The sequence below is a fragment of the Homarus americanus genome, unplaced genomic scaffold (assembly GCF_018991925.1).
Source record: "Homarus americanus isolate GMGI-L3 unplaced genomic scaffold, GMGI_Hamer_2.0 scaffold24758, whole genome shotgun sequence".
Classification (NCBI taxonomy): Eukaryota; Metazoa; Arthropoda; class Malacostraca; order Decapoda; family Nephropidae; genus Homarus; species Homarus americanus.
Window position 1 is genome coordinate 497,102 of NW_024712309.1, and position 25,399 is coordinate 522,500.

The following is a 25,399-nucleotide window of genomic DNA, read 5'->3' on the forward strand; positions in this document are numbered from 1 at the left end:
CCTCCTACTTATTTTTTCATGTTTTATTTTATCTTCTATTTTCTATTTATTGCTTTTATCCTTATTCTCTTCTGTTCACTTCTTTCATATTCTTGTATTTATTTATTTATTTTACTTAGGCTTATTGATTTTGTTTCGTGTATTTTCCCTTTGATTGTCCACACACACACACACACACACACACACACACACACACAGTTTGTATACATTCCGTTCATGGCGGTTCCTTCCTCACCGCCAGCAACAAATCCTGGACCAGCCGCCTCAGTAGCACACGGATGTACTCTCAAGGTGTCTCTCGGTGGCGGTAGCTCTCAGGCCAGTTACAGAGACTTGTTTAATTTGTTTCTGTATCTCTGGTTCTCTATGTTTGTCTCTGTCTCTTCTTATATATATATATTTTTTACCTTTCCAGTACAAACAAATAAACAGATATTTGTTTGTACTGGGAGACTGGAAATTGATATCGAAATAGACTCGTATACAAACTGACACAAACAGAATATTGAAGATTAATTATATGTGTCCAACAGTGTGTAAACTGTGTGGCAGAAACTGTATGTTTTTTTTTTACTCAGATTTATTTATTTGATGATTCATGTGAAGGTCGATTGAGGAATTGAGTGGTGGATAGAATGTCATTAACTGCTGGTTTGACGAAAGAGAGTTGATTAGATTATGGAAACTAATATGTAGATGGAATACTAATTGAAATATAAAGAGATATATAATTACCCTTCCGAGTTATATTACAAAATTACAGCCAAATATTCCTGTAATTATCATTTTATATTTGTTTTTTTCAATGACCTCCTCCATGTGTTGATATACAGTAGTCCTGAGTCAGTCATCACCACCACCTCATTGGTCTACTCTCCTCCACCAGTAACAATCTCAATCTCAATTTCCATATCAAATGTTCCTCTTCAGTGGATGAAGGAAGAGAGATGCAGGGATTATTCCACCTTATGTGACTCTCATCTACTCTGTGTAATTTAGTAGTCATGTTTCATAACAAGGATGTGGGTTGTTGTTGTTGTTGTTCACGTAAATAACATGTTTACAAATGAGTATTGTTCAGGTGTTTAGCAATGTTTCTTATAAAGGCTATTAACAACAGGTGTGTGTGTGTGTGTGTGTGTGTGTGTGTGTGTGTGTGTGTGTGTGTGTGTGTGTGAGTGTAGCGATACCTTAACGAGCATTAAACAAATCACTGTCCACCACAAACCTCTCTGCAGTGTATAATGAACAATATTTACCTTTGTGTGACCGGAACTAAATATTTTACATACAACTGAACTTCATTAATGAATTCTCCCTCGTGATTGGCTGACAAAGCAGTGTTTATAAACATCCGCATCAGCTGATTGATTGAAACAGTAGTAAATATTCTCAACAATATAATGTTTTTTTCACATACGCAGTGACTTTTAATAACTCCACAGTGAACGAACAACAAAAACCAATATATTTCTATGTATCTCACTGTACTCATATCGTTTGTTTTTCTCTGTGTGGCGCCATTTCTCTTTCCCCTCTTGTTATACATAAAGATACAACTCACACATCACCATGAGATAAGACCAGCTGCCAGTACCACAAGGTCATCATTAATTTGTGGGGAGGCCGAGTCGTGGGTGACTAGGACACACACACACACACACAAGCACCATTACAATACCCTCCAGACCTTGCTACGTATGCTATAGTATGTATAAAACTTTTATATTTACACTAAAGAACCTTAATGGTATTTATGAGGCAAATATTTTTCACATAAAATATTTACATTTTAGTATTAGTGATTTTATAATATATCCCTACACTGAAATTAATCACAATACTATATCTGTAAAATAAATTATGTTTATATCTCTGGAGCGATAAATATAGTGTCACATTATTCAATATTTCATCCAAAACAATATACATAATGAAATACCTAATATAAATAATGTAGACCTTTCCAAAATTTAAGATAATTTTTTTTCATCAGTACATCAGCCACTAAATTAATAATGAAATATTTAATGTATGAGTTAAAGTAGGTAGACTCTCTCTCTCTCTCTCTCTCTCTCTCTCTCTCTCTCTCTCTCTCTCTCTCTCTCTCTCTCTCTCCACCTTCATTAACCAGGTTGTCTCCTCACAGAGCCGCCAGAGAAGCTGGTCATCTACAACTCAGACAACGGGGTGGTGAGACATAAGATTGGCCCCATTAATGAAGGAACTCCACTCCGTCTCTCCTGCGTTGTGATGGGAGGTGAGTAACGTGTGTGTGTGTGTGTGTGGGTGTGGGTGTGTGTGTGTGTGTGTGTGTGTGTGTGGGTGTGTGTGTGTGTGATAGTGTATAAATGGTGGTGAGTGATGTGTTGTGATTTCGATTTTGATTTTGCCGCTTACAGCCGCTACTTTATTGTGCACCCCACACTCATCCTGTGAGCTGTAGCGCAAAAGGATTACAGAGTCTAGTTTACAACGGGTCATAATAATTAACCCCCGTTGTCAGGATATTATGGCACTGAATGTTACACAGTATTTCAATTACATTATTTGTTTAGTTCTATACATAAAGGGTAACTTATTCACAAATGCGTGAGTACAGGCGTATGAGGCTTCACACTTTGTTATTTACATTTACGTGGGAGGTATTCAAGCTCATTGCGTATTTGGTTCTGTACATGAGAACTGATATAGTTACTAAGTGCAAAAAAGTGGATACAATCTTGATATGTCGGCTATCTTGCCATTAGAGATGAAGTGTTGTGCCATTTCACATACAGTGTGCTTGGACCTGTCCCTAAAAGGTTCTATCTTCACACAGTCGAGGACGTAGTGTTCAAGTGTGTGGCCATTTAGTTTTGTTTACATCTGCTTGAGGAACATACTGCCAAAGGTACTTATGTCCTAACCTCAATCTAGCGGTTACAACATCTTGTAATCTAGTGATCTTGTTACTTGCCTCATATACATGTTTCACTTGATACATCTCATCATGGTAAACTATGGATCGACTAGTGCCTGTTTGCACTAGTCTACTTGCGTCAAACTCATCAATAAGTTCTTTCCTAATTACAGTTTTAAGGGTTCTTTTTGACAGACCCAAATTGTATTCAACGGTGTGTTTGTTAGACGCGAGTTTGGCGAGGGCATCAACTCTGTCATGTTTTATGAGGCCTATGTGAGAGGGGATCCACAACAGTTTGACCTTGACACCCCGGTCAACAAGGCACGCATATTTGTGTCTGGCTTCAGAGACAAGAGCGTGACAACCTGAGTCGAGGGTGCCAAGGACAAGTAGTGAGGATAGAGAGTCAGTGATGATGAGACTGTCAGTAACAGTGGTTTCAATGAATTTAATAGCTGTGAGTATGGCAACTAATTCAGTTTGTAGAGTGGATGCGTGTGGTGGTGGTGGTGAGTGATGCATTTGGTGGGGATTTGTTATGTATGGGTTTGTTGAGTGATGTTGTAGATGTATTGGTAGGGAACATGACGTGTATTGCAATATGTGGGGAAGGAAAACCAAATTGAATTCCTCGGGTCGTGTTTTGGAAGGAGGAACATCATATCACAACACATATTTATACAACAGTTATATAAAATTAATGGCACCTAATTTGAGAGACTTATGTTGTTCTTCAATCTCGCAAAAAAAAATCCCAAACACAAAAATATCAACACAACATTAATATAATGCATAGTGATAGGAACTAGACACGACCATGAGGCCCTCCCCCCCTCCCCCGGCACCACACAATACCACCTCCTCTTATCTTAAAAGTTTGCCAAGGAGAAGCATGATTGACGTTGTCACCTGGCGTGCAAAATACTGTCATTCTTACCTTTCTTCCTCATGGACCAGAACATCCTCAGGCGCTACACGAACCTACAGAAAGTTTCGTCTCGTAGTCCAGTGTTCTCATTCTCATATGTATCTTACATCATCATAGACACAGTGATCAAGACATGGGGTTAAAGTAGCGTTAACAATTTACTCTATCTAGACACGTAGCTAAAATCATTCTCGTTAACACATCTATGGTAACCAAGAAACATTACCCTCAAAACTTCCTCTTCACCAATATATTTAATTTCTTATCCTGGAATTACTCAGAGTGGGATGAAGGAGAGAAGTGGATGACAAGGTTAGTTTAACGTCTCCGTCTCCTCTCTCTCTCTCTCTCTCTTCCACTGTCTACTCTTCTTTTAAGGTGCTATATTCTCCAACAAGGACATGGTGGGAACAAAGTTTCAGACACGCGGGAAGTTTTGTTACCAGGACGTGTGAGAAGAATATTTACTGCTGCAACTTAACCTAACCTAACCTAACCCAACCCATGAGTAACAAAACTTCTAAGGCCAAACTTCAGGTGTAAGAAGGGCTACTGACACGTGTGATAAAGAAAACGCGTGTCTGCATGGATATACCACGAATTCGAATTGTTTTAGATAAATTTATTTCTTCAATCAATTTTCTTCTATACGAGTTTCTAGTGGAAGACAAACCACAACAGACAATAATAAACTCTGGTATTTCGATTACATAATTCTTGGTGATCAATTTCTTTATTAGAGTCAGTGAAAGGCAGAGAGAGAGAGAGAGAGAGAGAGAGAGAGAGAGAGAGAGAGAGAGGCAGCTGCAGGCTCAGGTGAAAGTAATTACAAGTGATGTGTGTTCTACCTGCCCGTGTTGGACGATAAATGCAGAAATTAATCACACCTTGCAGTCTCTACCCCCAGTTCCCTCCCATACCTCTGAACATGACAAATTTCACCAACTATATCACACAAAAGAGAACACACACACACACACACACACACACACACCGGTGAAGGCAATGAAAATAAAACGTATAGGAAGAAAATAGAAGGAAAAACCAACTTAAATGTCTAAACCGATGATTTTCAAAATACTAGTCTCCATCAGATCGATTTAATGATGGTCTCTTTATCATCATTCACCTCCTTCATCTATTATCCCTCTCTTTAATGTTTCGTCCAGCTACACTTCATCTATTATCCCTCTCTTTAATGTTTCGTCCAGCTACACTTCATCTATTATCCCTCTCTTTAATGTTTCGTCCAGCTACACTTCATCTATTATCCCTCTCTTTAATGTTTCGTCCAGCTACACTTCATCTATTATCCCTCTCTTTAATGTTTCGTCCAGCTACACTTCATCTATTATCCCTCTCTTTAATGTTTCGTCCAGCTACACTTCATCTATTATCCCTCTCTTTAATGTTTCGTCCAGCTACACTTCATCTATTATCCCTCTCTTTAATGTTTCGTCCATACACTTCATCTATTATCCCTCTCTTTAATGTTTCGTCCAGCTACACTTCATCTATTATCCCTCTCTTTAATGTTTCGTCCAGCTACACTTCATCTATTATCCCTCTCTTTAATGTTTCGTTTCCAACTACACTTCATCTATTATCCCTCTCTTTAATGTTTCGTCCAGCTACACTTCATCTATTATCCCTCTCTTTAATGTTTCGTCCAGCTACACTTCATCTATTATCCCTCTCTTTAATGTTTCGTCCAGCTACACTTCATCTATTATCCCTCTCTTTAATGTTTCGTCCAGCTACACTTCATCTATTATCCCTCTCTTTAATGTTTCGTCCAGCTACACTTCATCTATTATCCCTCTCTTTAATGTTTCGTCCAGCTACACTTCATCTATTATCCCTCTCTTTAATGTTTCGTCCAGCTACACTTCATCTATTATCCCTCTCTTTAATGTTTCGTCCAGCTACACTTCATCTATTATCCCTCTCTTTAATGTTTCGTCCAGCTACACTTCATCTATTATCCCTCTCTTTAATGTTTCGTCCAGCTACAATTTACAGCTCTTATCCCTCTCATTAATGTAGTAGGCAAGCTTAGTTTAAATATAGTTCATATGTATTACCCTACAGAGGTGCTCCATGTCTGATGTGTATAATCTATATCAAATTAACTTTTGATACTCGGGATTAACATAAGAATAAAGCCACTGACCTAGTGAGTTGAGTACACCAACCTCTTTGTCATTCTTAAAGTCAGTTCCCGTTGGGTTTTTCTCTGGATTGACCATCACAACATGATTATGATTTGCGTTGACTCGATAAATATTCACTCGTGCCTTGTAAATAAAATATGTTATTTCTCTTATGATATTGCTCATTCAATTACGTTAATTAGGATAGTAATGGTGTGTGAACAGAATAGTAATGGTGTGTGAACAGGATAGTAATGGTGTATGAACAGGATACTAATGGTGTGTGAACAGGAGAGTAATGGTGTATGAACAAGATAGTAATGGTGTGTGAACAGGAGAGTAATGGTGTATGAACAAGATAGTAATGGTGTATGAACAGGATAGTAATGGTGTATGAACAGGATAGTAATGGTGTGTGAACAGGAGAGTAATGGTGTTTGAACAGGAGAGTAATGGTGTATGAACAGGATAGTAATGGTGTGTGAACAAGATCAGAATCAGAGGCAGGTGTATCAAACAGAGCCAAGTGGAAGACCCCAGGCGGAAGGTCTCAGCTTAACCTATACATTATTAAAGGGGCAGAGTGTCCCCGAGGGGGTCAGGAGGCAGCTTATTGCTACTATCAATATCCTCCCTATCCTCCACCAACCCTCTCCTCTGCCCCCTCACATTCCCTTCTTCCCTTCCCTGATACTTTCTACCTTCCCTCCCCTTCTTCCCTTCACTGATACCTTCTACCTCCCCTCCCCTTCTTCCCTTCACTGATACCTTCTACCTCCCTCCCCCTTCTTCCCTTCACTGATACCTTTCACCTCTCCCTCCCCTCTTCTTCTCCCTTCACTGATACCTTCTACCTCCCTCCCCTTTTCTTCCCCCTTCCCCTGATACTTTCTACCTTTCCCTCCCCTTTCTTCCCCTTCACTGATACCTTTACCCTCCCCCTCCCCCTTCTTCCCTTCACTGATACCTCTCTACCTCCCTCCCCTTCTTCCTTCCTGATACTTTCTACCTTCCCTCCCTTCTTCCCTTCACTGATACCTTCTACCCTCCTTCTTCCCTTCACTGATACCTTTCTACCTCCCTCCCCTTTCTTCCCTTCACTGATATACCTTTCTACCTCCCCCCTCCCCTTCTTTCCCTTCACTGATACCTTCTTACCCTCCCTCCCCTTTCTTCCCTTCACTGATACTCTCTACCTCCCCTTCTTCCTCTTCTTTTTACCGATACCTTCTACCTCCCTCCCCCTTCTTCCCCTTCACTGATACCTTCACCTCCCCCCTCCTTCTTCCCCTTCCCTGACATCTTCTACCTCCCCCTCCCTTCTTCTCCCTTCACTGATACCTTCACCTCCTCCCCCTTCTTCCCTTCACTGATACCTTCTACCTCCTTCTTCCTCCCTGATACCTTCTACCTTCCTCCCCCCTTCTTCCCTTCACTGATACCTTCACCCCCTCCCCCTCTTTCCCTGCACTGGATACCTTTCTACCTCCCCCTCTTCTTCCCTTCACTGATACCTTTCTACCTCCCTCCCCCTTCTTCCCTTCACTATATTCTTCTACCTCCCTCCCTTCTTTCCCTTCACTGATACCTCTACCCTCCCCTCCCCCTTTCTTCCCTTCACTGATACCTCTACCTCCCCTCCCCTCTTCCCCTTCACTGATACCTTCTACCTCCCCTCCCCTTCTTCCCTTCACTGATACCTTCTACCTCCCCTCCCCTTCTTCCCTTCCCTGATACCTTCTACCTCCCCTCCCCTTCTTCCCTTCCCTGATACCTTCTATCCCCCCTTTCCTTCTATCTATCCCTCCTGTTTCCCGGACTATCTCTAACTGTCCTTCTTGTTCAGTTATATACTTTAATTGTTTTTATTTATTATGCTTCCTTTACTATTAACAAGGAACCAAAAGTTTCAGTCTTATTGATTTATCATTTTGTTTTGTTTTCTTTTTATTCTGGTGTTTATTTTGCTGTCCATATAACCCTCCTTCTGCCCTTCCATTATTCTGATACCTTCTACCTCCCCTCCCCTTCTTCCCTTCACTGATACCTTCTACCTCCCCTCCCCTTCTTCCCTTCCCTGATACCTTCTACCTCCCCTCCCCTTCTTCCCTTCCCTGATACCTTCTATCCCCCCTTTCCTTCTATCTATCCCTCCTGTTTCCCGGACTATCTCTAACTGTCCTTCTTGTTCAGTTATATACTTTAATTGTTTTTATTTATTATGCTTCCTTTACTATTAACAAGGAACCAAAAGTTTCAGTCTTATTGATTTATCATTTTGTTTTGTTTTCTTTTTATTCTGGTGTTTATTTTGCTGTCCATATAACCCTCCTTCTGCCCTTCCATTATTCTGTTCCGTGCTATTAACTTTCTATCCCAGCCCACATAATTCTAAAGCTTCCTCAATTTAAACCTCTTCCATTTTATTCCAAGTGAGTTATATCGCCACCTTACAACCACTTAACCTCGCCTTGTCAGCACTAATCAGCACTAATCAGCACTCACTAAAACACTAGACGCCCTTACTCCTCTTAGTTAGTCTTGGGTGGCACTCAACTATATCCTCCTAGTAGAAAATCCCTCGTTATAATTTTCTGACCTGTACTCAAGTGTGTATGATGAAACAGAGGGCGTCGTCTACTACAGCATAATGTTTAGGGATAGTGAGGGAAAGTTGATTGGTGGGTGTGGTGAGTGTGTGAGCTCATGCCAGGCTGTTGTATATATATATATATATTATTTAGATTTTCCTCACTGTGGAGTTAATTATTTTTTCATACCTTTCTCACCTGTCTCTTTCCTGACGACTGCGCGTTCTGCTTCTCTTTCTCTATATCTACTCCTGTATTTATCAGTATTTATGTGTTCTCTTTCCCCGACTCTCTCTCTTTCTCTCTATGTATATGACCACAGAGATGTAGGAGATACACACGAAGAACATGCTTCAGTGAGCGGTGTCCTGCTCCTGTCTCTGTAACACACGTCTGTCCCACCCTCCCTCTCTCTCCCTACCCAGCCATTCATTCAGCCTTCCAGTCTTCTATTCTTTCAGTTAACTGCCTTTGCCTTCTCCAGTCTTAAAGTCTTCCAATTTCCATTTTTTTAGTCCATAAGTTTCCCAGTCTTTCAGTCCTTCAATTGCCAAGTCTTTGTTATGGATGTCAGCTGGGTGCTCTGGCTGCTTCCAGTATTGTAGACTTGCATACTCCCAGCGTCTCAGTCTGCCAGTGTTTGGTGAGTGCGGCAGCTGGCGGTGTTCTGGACCCTCCTGTAACTGATGTCTGGCTTTATCGTATTGTTACATCTCGCTGTCCTGTGTGTTATTCTCTCTCTCTCTCTCTCTCTCTCTCCCGTCTTTCTATCTCCGTCTTCTCTCTATCCTCCGTCTTTCTCTCTTCCCCCTTTCTCTCTCCCCTCTCTCTCTCTCTCTTTCCCCTCCTCCCCCCTCCTCTCTCCACCGTCTAAAATAATAAAAGGCATAAGGCAGGGATATGAATGACGCCATCTATCTCTGCCTTGTTACTACCTCATATCAAATCTTAACTCAAAGGAACACTTTTATTTTATTAAAGGTTCTTACAAGGGTTACACGTGAGCTAGAATCAATCACCTTTTATCTCTCTCCTTTCATCTTCGACTTCCTTTCCATAGTGTTTCCCAGATGGTTGCTATGTCCCTGTGTACAAATCAGTGTCCTCACGTTGTCGCCTCTCTCCCTGTTACCGCCCTGCACTGTGTCTTGAACCCTAATTTAATCCACCTGTTCTCTCCTATTGTTATATTGTGGATGTTGTCTTCTTCTGCTTTGTTCTTGCTATCACACGTCACATCTGCAACATTACAAAGAGTGACAGTAACATACAGCATTTAACCAGCTGTAACACTGTACAGAATCAACAACAAGGGATAACAAAATGATGGCATCAGAAGTAACAGCTGGCAAGACCATGAATGTAGAAGTTTATGAGAGAGTACATCAGGCGTGAGGGAACTAAGCAGTGCCACCTGTCTTGTCTGTCGTTACCTGACACACACTCATCTGGATCTTCCTGTCTATATGCATCGTCTCGTTGCCAGAAGAAATAACTCCAGGAATCTCAGACAAATTTTTCACGAGGACAGATTCAGTACATAAAATTCGTAACGTCAAGAGAAGAATGTTTTGTCTATGTTTTGGGTATGAAATGTTTGTGTTCTCTCGTGCCATAAGAAGGTGATAATGTTGATGTTTGTTTAGAGAATATTATGTGTGAATGTTCGTGTTGTGTCAAGGAAAGGGAAGGGAAGGAGGTGTTTTATGGGTGTGTGTGTGCGTTCGTCAAGTCTCAAGGTACAAGGTAACTTTTCTGACCTAAAATACAGTAATGTAGTAATGTCCACCACTCTTATATATTGTCACTATCATATATATTCACTATTCACATAAAACATCTCCAGTGTAAAAAATTTTATTACCTTTACCATCACTATATCATCATATATCATGCACTTTATCACAACATTTTATATCACATACATACTCCAGGTTTACATTGACAATATATATTACCACATATTCTTACTTTTCTGCTAAAATCTATAAGGAAAAAATAATGTCACTACATCTATCATCCGCTACAATATTTTCTCGCCCTCGTATCTATGACAACAAATAATATATGTGAACAATATTATTGTAGAGTGTAAACTGGATCATCAACCAGAGAAGGATCGATCTTCCCTCCAGATGGTGACTCAATATGCAGTTCTGTACCTCGTCGTGGCCCGCGTCCACCTGTTCCATTTCGCGGGACATATATTGTATGTATTTGGTCCATTGCACAAGCCAGATATTATATGTATTTGGTGCATTTAGCGCGACGGATATTATATGTATTGCTGTAAGGATATTCCACGTTTTTTAGCCCATTAAGAGGACCAAATATTGTTTGTAGGATATACAATGAAGCGACCAGATATCACTTGTGTCATGCTTTTTGCGAACCAGACCACTGCTGTTTTTTAAATCCATTTTGCTGTTTATTTCGCGGTTCAGTTATACAATACACCGTCCTCTTGGGTATTAGAGTTAACTGTTGACTGACTGATTTTAAGGTTCACTTAATGTCTGTACATAACTTGGTACATCTTACTGTCCTAAATGTATCTTATTTTGTGGTACATAAATTACCTTTCTGCCTTTTATCATTGTTATCATTCGAATTATTATGAAAGAAAAAACTCAAAGAGGAGGAAAAATATGTGTCGCGTCCCCAAGAAATCTTTTCCTTTCCAAGGTATACATCCTGAATAAAATATTCGCCATCTCTGTTCCACATCCCAAACTCGAACCTGGATTCACCAATTTGCGAGCGTTATGGCCTTACCCAGCACGCCACATTGTCCTCCAGGCGACAATATCTCCCTCTCAAGGAAGGAAAATTTACAAGTGTGGCCGGTGGTCCGCTCGCTCCTAAGTTTGGGTTATCACTTGAGAACATCTTCCCTCAAATTCACACCTAAGATCAGAGTTGTGGAGCGGAGGAATGAATGAACAGATGACAATATAACTTACACAACTTCCTCCTGACAAATATATCATGATGGTGTGTGAACCAGGACGTAGTAGAGACTCCTGTGTCATTTATCTTGGTCACCAGGTAGGCAAATTAAGTATTCCATCCCAGACCACAGGTTTATATATTCATGAGTCACTCACCCGCTTACCATCATCATCTCCCTCCATCACCACAGGTCATCAACCTTTAACCCTCTTCATCTACCACCAGGTCGTCCACCTTTAACCCTCTTCATCTACCACCAGGTCGTCCACCTTAACCCTCTTCATCTACCACCAGGTCGTCCACCTTAACCCTCTTCATCTACCACCAGGTCGTCCACCTTAACCCTCTTCATCTACCACCAGGTCGTCCACCTTTAAGCATCTTTATCTACCACCAGGTCGTACACCCTTAACCCTCTTCATCTACCACCAGGTCATCAACCTTTAACCCTCTTCATCTACCACCAGGTCGTCCACCTTTAACCCTCTTCATCTACCACCAGGTCGTCCACCTTTAACCCTCTTCATCTACCACCAGGTCGTCCACCTTAACCCTCTTCATCTACCACCAGGTCGTCCACCTTAACCCTCTTCATCTACCACCAGGTCGTCCACCTTAACCCTCTTCATCTACCACCAGGTCGTCCACCATTAAGCCTCTTTATCTACCACCAGGTCGTACACCCTTAACCCCTCTTCATTTACCACCAGGTCGTCCACCGCCGTCCGTCACCTGGTGGTCAGAGAGAGTATTGGAAGAACGTGATTACGAGCTCACCAGAGAAGGACACGTGAAATCCGACCTCTTTATTGAGGAAGTGACACGTACCCACCACGAGAAGACTTACTCCTGCCAGGCCCAGAACAACAAGCAACAGAAACTTGTAGAAGAAGTCACCATAGAGATGAACTGTGAGTTTTAGTGATGATAGACTTGTAGTTTTAAGATCACAATTAAACTTTATGGAACTTTATCGGGTATTTATTATCTTGTATTTATCTTATTGTCTTGTTATCTTCTCTGTTCATGTTAACATCAATAGTGAGTGATTATGTTAAGTATTTATATATCATCATAATTAAGTCTTTTATAAACCCCATTCACTCCCAATCATCACCACTGACGCCCTCTCACCTGTGTCCCCGTTAACCATTCCCACTCATCCTTAATCATCTCCACTGACGCCCTCTCACCTCTGGTCCCCTTAACCATTCCCACTCATCCTTAATCATCTCCACTGACGCCCTCTCACCTCTGGCCCCCTGCAGTACGCCCCCTGAGTGTGAGGATCAAGGTGGGGGACGAGCCACTGATAGCTGGTCGTCAGTACACGTTCACCTGTGAGAGTCAGGGATCCAAGCCGGAGGCGCTTATCAAGTGGTTCGAGGAGAAGGGCGAAGTGGATGTCATGCGTACACACACAGTGAGTAACTCTTCCTCCTGTCTCCTACGTTCATGTACACACACACACACACACACACACACACATCGGGTGAATAACTTCCCCTGTTTCTTTTTTTGTTTTCTTCCTTTCGTTTATCCAATCAATCAACTTCACCTTTTATCTCTTTGTTTTCGCTTCTTCACGCCTTCATTTGCTGTACCTCCACCTCGCCTCCCTCCCTCCCTCCTTCCCTTCCTCTGTTCCTCTCTCCTCCACCCGTTCTGTCTCCCTCCTCCCGTCTTTCCTCTCTCCCCTCCCCCAATTCTCCAGCACCTACTGTACAGTGAATTAACTCCTGAATAATATAGTTCAATCCCTTGAGTACAGTTCCTTCCTTCTACGACGATGAATCAACCCAGTTAACAAGATTTCTTCACCCCCTGAGTACGAACACCTAATCCCTTGAGTACAATAATTAAAGCCCCTAATTACGATGACTTAGCCCTTTAAATATGATGAATTCACCCCATTCGATATGATGGAGGAAGGTGACATTTTCCTTAGACTTTAAACTCATCGGCCTAAAAGGTCTAAATATCACTTGAATTTACTTTGTTCAGATATTTATATGTAGTTGATAATTCCTTGTGAAAATTTTCTTTTAATCACAATTAGAACATTCCCTTTAATGATTTACACAGAGGAAGTCTTATTCAGGAAAGTTCTTTTGACCTAACGTAATAGGTATGTTGACTTAGGCTTTGATATTTCCAAGAACTGGACTTACAAGACAGATTTTTCTGATTTTTGTTTTTATATCTCAAGAGTCATATGAGTCTGTTTTACTTATGGACTTGGACTTACGGTAATTTGACTATTTATATATTGGACTTTTTTGAGGTTTTAAATTTATCGTAACTTAGTCTGTATATCACTAACTTTACGTAAGAGAGTTTACCTATCATCGATTTTTACTATAATTCAAACTTTCTATAACTGAGTATTCTTATAATTTAGACTAATATAACTAATACAGCTTAAGCTTTACAAACCTGAGATAACTTGATATTTCTTTTACATAAATACTTCAACTCCGTCGGTGAGTGAAGACAAAAGGCTTATTTTTATTTATTTTTCTTCTTCCTTCTTCCTCTTGTTCTTCTCCTTGTTACGGTATTATTCATCCTGGTGATTTCTGTTTTCTTCTCTACCTTCTTATTGTTGTTCTTCTTTTACTCCTGCTCTTTCGTTTCCTCGAGCTTCACTGCTGTACTCAATGACTCAGGTCAGATTAACCTTCTAGCGCCTCGTGCCAGGGTCAGGGTCACACGCACCACTTTTAGCCATTTATTATCCACATGTACAGTATCTACCTCGCCAACCACTCACTCTCAGACGCTTGGGTTGAATCCTGCACGGGGCAAAGTGGATCTTATTTCACATTCCATCTGTGTTGATTTACAGTCTAGTACACACACACACACACACACAGACGTACACAAATTGGGTCACAGCAGAGTGCCCTTAACCAGGCAGCTGTGTGTATGTAAATGACCCTTCATGTTTGACACGCAGTACACAGTTATTATCTCACTTGTGCAACCTCTTAGAAACACACACATACATACAAACAGACACTTACTCACACACACACACACACACACACGTTTCTGTTCTTATGTCTACACTCTTAATTACTTAAATCAGCACTTTTTTCATTTATTTCTTTTGTTCTTTCTTTCTAACAATTTTCTTCAGTGTCTACGCTCTACTCCTTCACTCTAACCTAACCTAACCACACCGTACGTCTCTCCCTCTACAGAGATCCAGTCCAGGAGAGATAACTACGGGCTCAATGATCATAGTACCGAGCCAACACGACGACGGTAAAATACTCAAGTGCCAGGCCAGCAACCCCTCAGTGCCAGGCAGTGCCATCTCTGATTCCGTCTCCCTTAAAGTGCACTGTAAGTTTGTGTGTGTGTTTTCTTTGTTTATATGTAAGTAAAACCTCTGATATGTGAGTTTGATTTACACGAATTATGTCTGGTTTGGTTTAGTTTAAGCTAGGTTTATAAGGTTACGTTAGGAGTGGTTAGGTTAGGGAACGTTAGTTTAGGTTAGGTTTACGTTATGGTGGTTAACCTTAAGGTGAAATAGACTGGGGGGTTAATCTTCATGTGTTCGTAATAAGAGGCTGTGAGAGTTGGAACATAGTCTTTTATAGTTCCATTTTATTATATATTTCTGTTTTAATATTTTGTTTAATCTCAAATACAGAAAAACGTAAAAGTTAACTAAAATTCTCAGTATGAAATGTTTTTACATCTTATTTAGATAATGAGTTTTGGATTACGATCAACGTTTTCTTTCGTCTTCTCCTCCATTTCCTAATTAATCTTTGCATTGGGTTTAACTGACCTTTCGTACCAAGTTTTTTGTTACGGTTAAATCTTTCGTCATAACTGATACAGTAATTTTTATAGTGTTTATAATGTAAAAATGTTGAGAGATTAAAGTTAAGGAAAAGTGCAAGCAAAGCTGATTGGTGTAAGAGGGGGAAGGGGAGAAGAGCTTAAAAAGGGTCCTCGTTGAGTTGAATACTTCACCTTCCTCCCCTGTGCTGAGGGCCCGGGGGCTACCAAGACCCAGGTGTACAGTAAGAGTATAAACATTGTATCCTGGTGGTGGAGGAACATTGTACTTCCCTCAACATGATGACTCCCCTATATATCTACACACTGGTCCTCGAGATAGTAAAATAATGACATGTTTTGGTACTTGATTTCCTGGTGGTTATAACTGTAATTTAATTTCATATGTTTCTCCACTACACAATATCTGGTCCAAGAAAAAAACAAACACCCTTCAGAGGCGTACCTTGAGTGTGCTTGCCGCCCTTCACTCTCTGACATGGGGGAGGAGAAGTGAGGGTTGGGTCGGAGGAGGAGATAAACAGACAATGAATAAGGTAAAGGGTCGCAGATTCTCCCCCTCACTCCTCAGTATGATAAGGCAGGAAGAGGGTTGAAGCCCCCCCCCCCATCATATTCTACCTTGTGGACGTAATGTCAAGGTAGAAGTAGATTGGAGGAGGAAGGGAATGAATACAGTTACTAGTCACTCAAAGATTATCATTAATCTTTGTAAAGGAACAGATTGGGTGCTAGTGTTGAACCATGGAGAACTCCGGAATTGACAGAGACATAAAGAAAAAGGAGGAGAGGAATAATAAAGGGATAAATGATAAGGTAGGGGAAGGAGAGTAAAGAGGAGAGTGTGGAGAATAAGGAGAAACTGAAGATAAAAGGAAATTGAAGAAAGATAAATTATGGTAAAGAGAGAGATAGAGAGAACTTTATTTGAGGGGGATGAGAGAAGGTCCTGGTGGGGGTGGGGGGTGTAAGAGTGGATGAGAGAAGGTCCTGGTGGGGGGTGGGGGTGATGAGAGAAGGTCCTGTGGGGGTGGGGGTGTAAGAGTGATGAGAGAAGGTCCTGGTGGGGGGGGGGTGTAAGAGGATGAGAGAAGGTCCTGTGGGGGGTGGGGGGAAGAGGATGAGAAGGTCCTGGGGGGTGAGTGGAGGAGAGAAGGTCCTGTGTGGGGGGGTGTAAGGAGTGGGATGAGAGAAGGTCCTGGTGGGGTGGGGGGTGTAAGAGGATGAGAGAAGGTCCTGGTGGGTGGGGGGTGGAAGGAGGATGAGAGAAGGTCCTGGTGGGGGTGTAAGAGTGGATGAGAGAAGGTCCTGGTGGGGGTGGGGGGTGTAAGAGTGGATGAGAGAAGGTCCTGGTGGGGGGTGGGGGTGGATGAGAGGCATTTTTGTCATAGTTGAGAGAAGCAGTAGTGAGTGAGATGATGATGAAGAATGTTATTGTGTTCAGTGAGTGAGAGAGGCGGTGAAGAAGAAGGTAAATATGTTACCGAGTAGAAGGAATGGAGGTGAGGGGAACATGTATTATAATTAATGTTCTTCTTGTTCTTGTTTTTTCTTATTCTTCTTATTTTTCTTGTTGTTGTTGTTCTAACTATTATTAATTTTATTATTATTATTATTCAGGGAAGGTTTACAAAAGAGAGTAATTTAAGTGAGTCGTGTGTTGGTTATGAGTCCTTAATCTCACCTAAGAACAGTGAAGTGAGGCTGTAAGTGGCTGTGGTTGGCTATCTTTTTCTGGAAATGCTGTTTAGCGTGACGTCTATTGGCTATGAAGAGCATAAGATTACCATTGATTGGCCATCAGTGATTGCACTCACCCGAGAGGGGATAGATAAGCATAATATTCAGGGAACAAATTTACCTACATCTCTACCTGTTCTATAGCGGACACTACTCGTGCCAGGTACATCATACAGGATAGCCAGCAGTCCTTCAGCAACCTCAACCTAACAAACAATTTACGTTTATGCGTCATGTATACAGAGGAGCCGCTCTGTTCTTGTTTTAAAGCTCCTCTGTCCATTTATTCTGAACCACTTTGTAAATCATACACACGCCAGAATTTTTTTGGACACATCAAAATTTTCTTCTTTGATCTTTACATCAACATTGACACAGACGAGCAGCTAAAGGGAGCTTATATATATATATATATATATATATATATATATATATATATATATATATATATATATATATATATATATATATATATATATATATATATATATAGTCCTCTCCTGGTGTGGTCCAGGCCAGACATTTGCCACCGTCCCAACCCTCCTACATCGGTGTGCTCTATCAGCCATCTTCTACTGATCTTTCCAAATCTCTTTCAGTTGTGGCTCACCACGTAATTCCTCTTTCTCATCTCTTTATCTTGCTCTCTATTTTCCTCTTACACGTTCTCTTCCCCAGCCTTTCCTTCGTTCGTTGTACATGATGTTCCTACCTCAACATACTCGTACTACGACTAACTCTTTTCTCTAAAATGTTCCTCCATCCCAATTTGTTCTCTTATCTCCTACAATTATTATTATTATTATTATTATTATTATTACTTTTTCGCCCCCCAGGCCCCGATGTGGGTCACTGACCCCGTGCCCGGGTGGGCTAATCCCCGTAAAAAAAAAAAAAAACTCATTCTCTCCACCATTTTACGAGTCACTCCTCATCGTTTCTCACCTATGACTCACTCCTCGCCATCTCCTCTCCCTCACAGACGCGCCCATCGTGGTGCTGGAGATGGGCAGGAACCTGGTGCCCAGCTCCATCAAGCAGGGTGATGACGTGTACTTCGAGTGTCGCGTCACAGCCAATCCCGACCCTTACAAGATCAGCTGGGAGAAGAATGTGAGTATTATCATGTGTGTGTGTGTGTGTGTGTGTGTGTGTGTGTGTGTGTGTGTGTGTGTGTGTGTGTGTGTTACTTTATTTAACTTTATTACCAACAAATTATTCGATTATAAAGTGTTATATAATCTTGTATTATTTTCTACTCATTCATTTATTCATTTTCTAATCCTATTGCCTCACTATTGACTGGCTGTATTATATAGCTCATACAACTTATTTATCATTCATTAAAACAGAATTATAGAAGCAAGTACTCTCTCGTATACAGTTACAACCTTAATGTATCAACACACACAATTATTCACTTTTTACTGTCAACAATGGCTCGACACACAGAACTTCGTTGATTAAAATAAATTCTTATGTTAGGAGGAAATGGGAGGAGGGTTTGTGTCATAATATTACCTCTGAAATATGTATATGTTGCGATCCTCCTGACCAGATGTTGAGTACACTTGACCTTTTAGTTACTCCTTCACAAGTCGCTGGATTTTTTTTTCCCTAACAAGGAATAACTTTTTTTTTCTGTTTCCAGGTGAGGACTTACTATATATAGGGTGTCTCAGAGAAATGTCCCTTCTCCCCCCCCTCCCTCCCTCCAACTCACAGTGCTTCAGGGAGCAGGCAGGGAGGGAGGGAGGGAGGGAGGCAGGGAGGCAGGGACATTTTTCTGGTTTACTCTATAAACATTTATTTATTCTTACTTTATCTATATATTGTATTATTAATCATCATTATTTTAGAGGGCATAGTATCATAATATATCTACATTACCGTCACCTCAAGATTATATAATCAGTGTTGGAGTTTTTAATTATTTGAGATACAGTGTGGGTGTGTGTGTGTGTGTGTGTGTTTGTGTGTGTGAATTGAATTAAATAGTTTGAAACAGTTAATTAAGCCAGAAAAACACAGATACAGAGTGGATAATAATAACAATATTAACATGGCTGAGCCAGTTGAGAACCTGAGCTCTCTTTTAGGCACCTGATATATACTATACATTTATCTCAAGGAAGTATTATGTAACATTTAGTATCATCTGGAATAGTACAATAGCATGGTGGTAATAAGAACATCTCATAATGTTACCACTGTTATCACTTCAATATTTATTTATTTTATTTTTTTAGTTAATTTTTTTATTTATATTATAAATATATACATAAATTACAGTGGAATTGAAAACTTCAAGTATAATGGGGAAGTAGTACAACATGGGTTGTACAGTATTAAGGTTGAACAAGAGGACAGAGCTGTCAGGATTATGTTTAGTTGGGAAATATATTATTGCAATGGTAATTTCTTATCTATTTACATGACAATTTCCGATAAAACGGTCTTGATGGTACAATAAAAGCAGGTACTGTAAATACAGTGAGTGTTACAAGAAATATAAAGGGAGCCTAGTCTTTGCTCGGATGGGTGGGGGTAAGTTGTTCCACACCTTCACATCGTGATATTTTATGGAGGTCTGGGACTGAGAGGAGCGCGCGGGGGTGGTCTTAGTAGCTCTGAGTGCTTTAAGTAGTATCTCTGATTATTCCGGAACTGGCAATAATTATTGTTAAGCAAGTGATTGATAGATTTGCAAACAAAGAGGGCACATCAGTAGGTGTTAATATCTTCTAATGTTAACATTTTAAATTTAGCAAATTTTTCGTTTGTGTGATCTGTTTTTTTCGAGTAGCTCATTGTCCGTACAACTCTCTTTTGTGCAGTAACCAGAGATTGTGTTTTTGAAGAGCCAGAGGCCCCCCATAGTGTGTGACAGTGTATCAGGTGTTGGTAAACAGGATCATGATAGATTTCTTTCATTGCTGTGAGAGTGAGTGACTGTCGAGTGTGATACATGATACCTCACTATTTATTGACTTTGCTGTGAATGACTTGTATGTGGTTTCTCCAGTTAAATTTCTCATCAACAATAACTCCGAGGAATTTAGTATTTTGTTCGCGTTTGAGGACTGTATTACCAAGGTACAGGGGGTCCAAGTCTTGGGGTAAGTTTTTTCTTCTGTGAAAGATCGTGTAGTGGGTTTTCTCAAGGTTTAAGATCAGTTTACTATGTATTATTACCGAGGTCCCGACTTTAGTTAATTCAGTGTTCATAGTTCTCATCAAGGACTGGAGGTCTGAGTTGCTGGCATAGAGATCACTATCATCTGCAAATAAGTTGTATTTTATGAGTGTGCTGGCGTGGACTATGTCGTTTATGTACAACAAAAACAGTACTGGACCGAGAATGAAACCTTAGGGGACGCCATACAAGATTGGCGAGGAGTCAGATTGGTGAATATTATAGCAAACATACTGCTTCCTGTTGGACAGATATGAGGTAATCCAATTGTGGGACGGGCCCCTAACGCCGCAATGTTCAAGCTTTGAAAGGAGGATGGTATGGTCGACAGTGTCAAAGCCTCTGTCTAACTGGATGTCTGTATGCCAGTCTCTCTGTCTAACTGGATGTCTGTATGCCAGCCTCTTTGCCTAACTGGATGTCTGTATGCCTGTCTGTCCGTTGAACTCTGAGTAAGCTTTTCAATTCCGATAGACTTCTCCTTAATGTGGTCGGACGCTGCACCATCAAAGGCCTCTATTAAATTAAAGGAAAAAAAGGGAAACAAAACTGAAAATTACAGAAATAAATGAAAGATAAAAAGAAATATAAGAAATACGGAAGAAATAACAAACACAATATCTCGCTTTCGGTCAGAATTCATATAGGAAAAATATTATCTTGTTATTTCCCTCTGTTTCCTCTTCTTCTCTGATGTATAAACAGGGGGTCAGTAAAGGTCACTGCCTGGGTCATGTTTTCCCCGAGGATATCGGAGAGAGAGAGAGAGAGAGAGAGAGAGAGAGAGAGGTGTATAAGACAGAAAGAGAAAAGGGGTGAAAAAGAGGAAGCGAAAGACAAAAAACAAAGAGAAGAGAGAGGGAAGCGAAGGAAAGCGAGTGAGATAAATTGATAAAGTGAGAGAGAGAGAGATAGAAAGAGACAGAGAGAGAGGGAGTCGCGCACTTGTTCATAAAGAAAATGGTAAAAGAAAACATGCTCAGGTATTGATTACCTTTAAAGTCAGGTGGAAATGCTGGTCTTGTACGTAGGTAATTATTATTGTGAAGTTGATGATGATGAGGATGGTGATGATAATGGGGATGGTGATGGCAGTGATGTTGATGGGGATATGGTGGTGATAGTAGTGTTGGTGCTCAAATAGTGGTGATGTGGAGGTAGTAGTGGTAATATTTGTTAACGGTAATTGTAGTGAAAGTAGTGGTGGTGATGATGTTGGTGGTGGTAGTTGTTATGTTGAAGCAGAATTACAATGGAATATAAAACGGAATCCCTAAAACAGGGAAATACGACGTGTTATAATATATATATATATATATATATATATATATATATATATATATATATATATATATATATATATATATATATATATATATATATATATATATATATATATATATATATAAATATATACGGGTTTGTAAAGGGTCTGAATCCTGGCGGTTGGAGGTGTTGATTGTATGTAGAAGTCCTAAGTGTGCTTTATTAAGTTAATGAAATATATATATATATATATATATATATATATATATATATATATATATATATATTCATATATATATATATATATATATATATATATATATATATATATTATTAAGTATATATATAAGTATATACATATATATATATATATATATATATATATATATATATATATATATATATATATATATATATATATATATATGGCATATATATATGGTATATATATATATATATTTATATATGTATATTATATATGTTATTAGTTATTATTATTGTTGTTGTTATATATATATATATATATATATATATATATATATATGGATCCTCGTGTTTCGAAGCCGGATTTGGTAAAACGTTGCTCTGATCACCTAAGCGGCACAAGTGGTCCCTATTAGAGGTTCATGGAGCCATAAGGTCGTTGAACAGGCTTTGTGTGAAATATAGTAGAGACTTGGACTGCTTTTATTGTTCTGGTGGCCCAGAGGTAGCATACCCCGGCCACAATTATAAGATCGTGGTTTTGAATCCTGGTGGGGTGAGGTGTTGATTATATGTAGAAGTCCAAGTGCTTTATTGGGCTAATGAAATATATATATATATATGTATTTTTTAAAATTTATATATATAAATATATATATATATATATATATATATATATATATATATATATATATATATATATATATATATATATATATATATATATATATATATATATATATATATATATTAGGGTGGTCCTTATTTTGGGGCAAAAAACAAAATTTGCCATATTTTTGTCACAGACCCTGGCAAAAGTTTCCATTTCGGGTAGAAACATTGCCTGTAAAATATTTTTTACATATCTTAATAATTAGACGTTGCTCAAGTCAAATGAAATTTAGCAATATTATGCCGATGCTTAATGTTCATAACACATCATTTCCTAGCCCCCAAGCCTGGGCCCCCCCACTTAGTCTCAGTGGGTATTAGCTGCTCAAGGCAGGGGTCGCATGAGGACCAGTCTCACTCTTTGTCGCCCAGTAAGGTCTGCTTGAGGGCATTAGGAAATGATTTCCTGTGGTCAGCAACTGCCTGCAGTAGATACTGCAGTTGCTGTTCGTCCTTGGTGATGCGGCCTGAGAAATCTTGGACTAAGGCTACTCCTCTTTCTGCATGATCATTGATCACAGACAAAGCTTGTACACTGGCTTCTGCATTTTAGAAGCCAGGATCATCTTTCCACTGTTCTACTGGGAGGGCCAGGAAATCTGTATTCAAGTTGAGCTTTTTGAAAAATGATTTTGTGTTCTTTGTTGTAGTCATATAGGTTCTTCACTTGGAGTGTGTCTGGATTGATTGTAACCCGTTTGACATGCTTTTCTTCTCCAATAACGATGTTCGTAGCTTCCAACATGCGGTCCTTCATTGCTGGGAGAAATATAAGGACCACCCTAATATATATATATATATATATATATATATATATATATATATATATATATATATATATATATATATATATATATATATATATATATATATATATATATTTGTTGCCATTATAATTCACATATCTACCTACATCAGTATATAAGCGATACATAAATTTATAGAAACTTAATTAGAACACATCACCAACTTACAAACATAACACTGTCTTGATAAATGGCGGTAATCCACCTACTTATCGAGGCTCATCTCAAACATTACTTCACCTGCAACAGCCTGTCTTCCCTCTCCGTCAATTTAGCTTCAAAATGTCTTCCATTTTTCATCTGTTATGGCACAGGAGCCTCAGAGTTGCTCGGTAATGAGGAAGAATCTTGCATCGAGTGTTTAGCGTGACGGTGTGAGGCTGAGGGCAGGAGAATATCTTGTGTTGAGTGTTGACCTCCATCAGCTGATCTAGAAGTAGCCCGAACTACGTCTTTGTTTACTATAATCCAGGGGTTCTCAACCAGGGGGGAATTGAGGTTTTCAGGGGGAAACTGATACTAGTATGGAAAAAATAAAGGATTTTCAGTATTATATGCATATTATTTGGAATGCACTTTTTGAGGCAGACAATCTTGGAAAGGAGGGGGGAATGACATTCTGACATATGGTGAAAGGGGTGCATGGGGCAAACAAGGTTGAGAACCACTGCTATAATCAGATGTTCTCGAGACGGAGACGATGTTGGATCGAAGTTTTTGTAGGTTTACGTGTTTTTATGCCCATAGTACGGATTATAACTATGAAAGCTATTTTAATATAAAAATTGTGTGTCATATTGAACTTCGCGACAAGAAGTTTTATTACAAAGGTCAAGACACCGTGATGGATGTGATCTATATATCACTCAGTTATTGGCTTCTCTTACTCAAGGAGAACTTTCCCTTTTCTGATATTTTCCTGACACTTATAAACAATAATGTACAAAATACTGGCAAACTTTTTCTAATATTAGAGCGAAGATGTTTGAACCTTAATTGTATTTACCTCAGCTGCCGATATTGGTAAAGACTGATGACAATCTTTCCCTAATATATATATATATATATATATATATATATATATATATATATATATATATATATATATATATATATATATATATATATATATATATATATATATATATATACTGTATATGGAATGTTTCTCGGGTATTAATGTGGAATTTCATAGGAAGACGTGTTGTTGTTGTTGTTGTTGTTGTTGTTGTTGCTGTGAGCATTAATGATGGCAGCATGACCCAGTTTTGATGATAAAGTAGACATGTTGAAGCCTTAATAAGGCGTCAGATAAAGCTTATCAATATCTCAGTATAGGTGATAAGAGGAGGTCATCCGGCGGTGGCGTCAGCCTTTCTCACATAAGCAGGTGATGTAGGAAGGATTTTGATAGTGGAACAATCCTTCATCGTTGAGCGGGGCTCCGGGGCCTTCATCATGCATTATATATGTAAAGAAGTCTTAGGCAAGCGGCCCGCCTCAACACCCACCCATTACCCCTGACTTATGGTTCTGGCTGCTGTTCCTTATTGGCCCACACAAGGGTCCTTCACCCCATTGGCCCACACAAGGGTCCTCTCTCACCCCTTTGGCCCACACAAGGGTCCTTCACCCCTTTGGCCCACACGAGGGTCCTTCACCCCTTTTCTCCCACACTTAACCCTCTAACGTCCACCACTCTGTTTTTCCTGGAGGCAATGACTACATTCTGAAACAGTTGTCACAAACTTCATCTCGAACTACAATCTGCGCGTTAAGGACAACCTAAACTGAGATTTTGAGCAACATTTCGATCCGCAAAATGCTTTAGTTAATCCTTAATCTGCATCTCGAGGACTATCTATTGATGCAGTTTTTAGAGCAAAATTTGCAGTATTTGTTGGTACATTGTATTCAACGTTTAATATTAATTTATTCTATATTGAATTTGTTTTTTATGTGTCAATAGTTTTTGTTTTAATACCAAAGCATTTTATTTCATGTATTTATATATTTTAGTCCTGATGTTGAGTAGAGATATTGTTAAAACGTTACCAAACAAATATGACGCTGTTAATGCATTAGTTGGTACTGTCATCCGTCCCTTATATAATATATATATATATATATATATATATATATATATATATATATATATATATATATA

The 25,399-nt window shown here is 39.5% G+C and overlaps 1 protein-coding gene across 2 annotated transcripts in view; it reads left to right on the top strand.

Moving 5' to 3' along the window:
* The window catches only part of LOC121859967 (protein turtle homolog A-like), a 227,591-nt gene that overhangs the window by 169,316 nt on the left and 32,876 nt on the right, over positions 1-25,399 (top strand). For both annotated transcript variants that reach the window (XM_042356926.1, XM_042356937.1), the window contains exons 5-9: positions 2,150-2,260; positions 12,240-12,440; positions 12,798-12,952; positions 14,736-14,880; positions 18,071-18,201. In XM_042356926.1, coding sequence (XP_042212860.1) covers positions 2,150-2,260; positions 12,240-12,440; positions 12,798-12,952; positions 14,736-14,880; positions 18,071-18,201 — 743 coding nt within the window. The remainder of the gene's footprint in view (positions 1-2,149; positions 2,261-12,239; positions 12,441-12,797; positions 12,953-14,735; positions 14,881-18,070; positions 18,202-25,399) is intronic.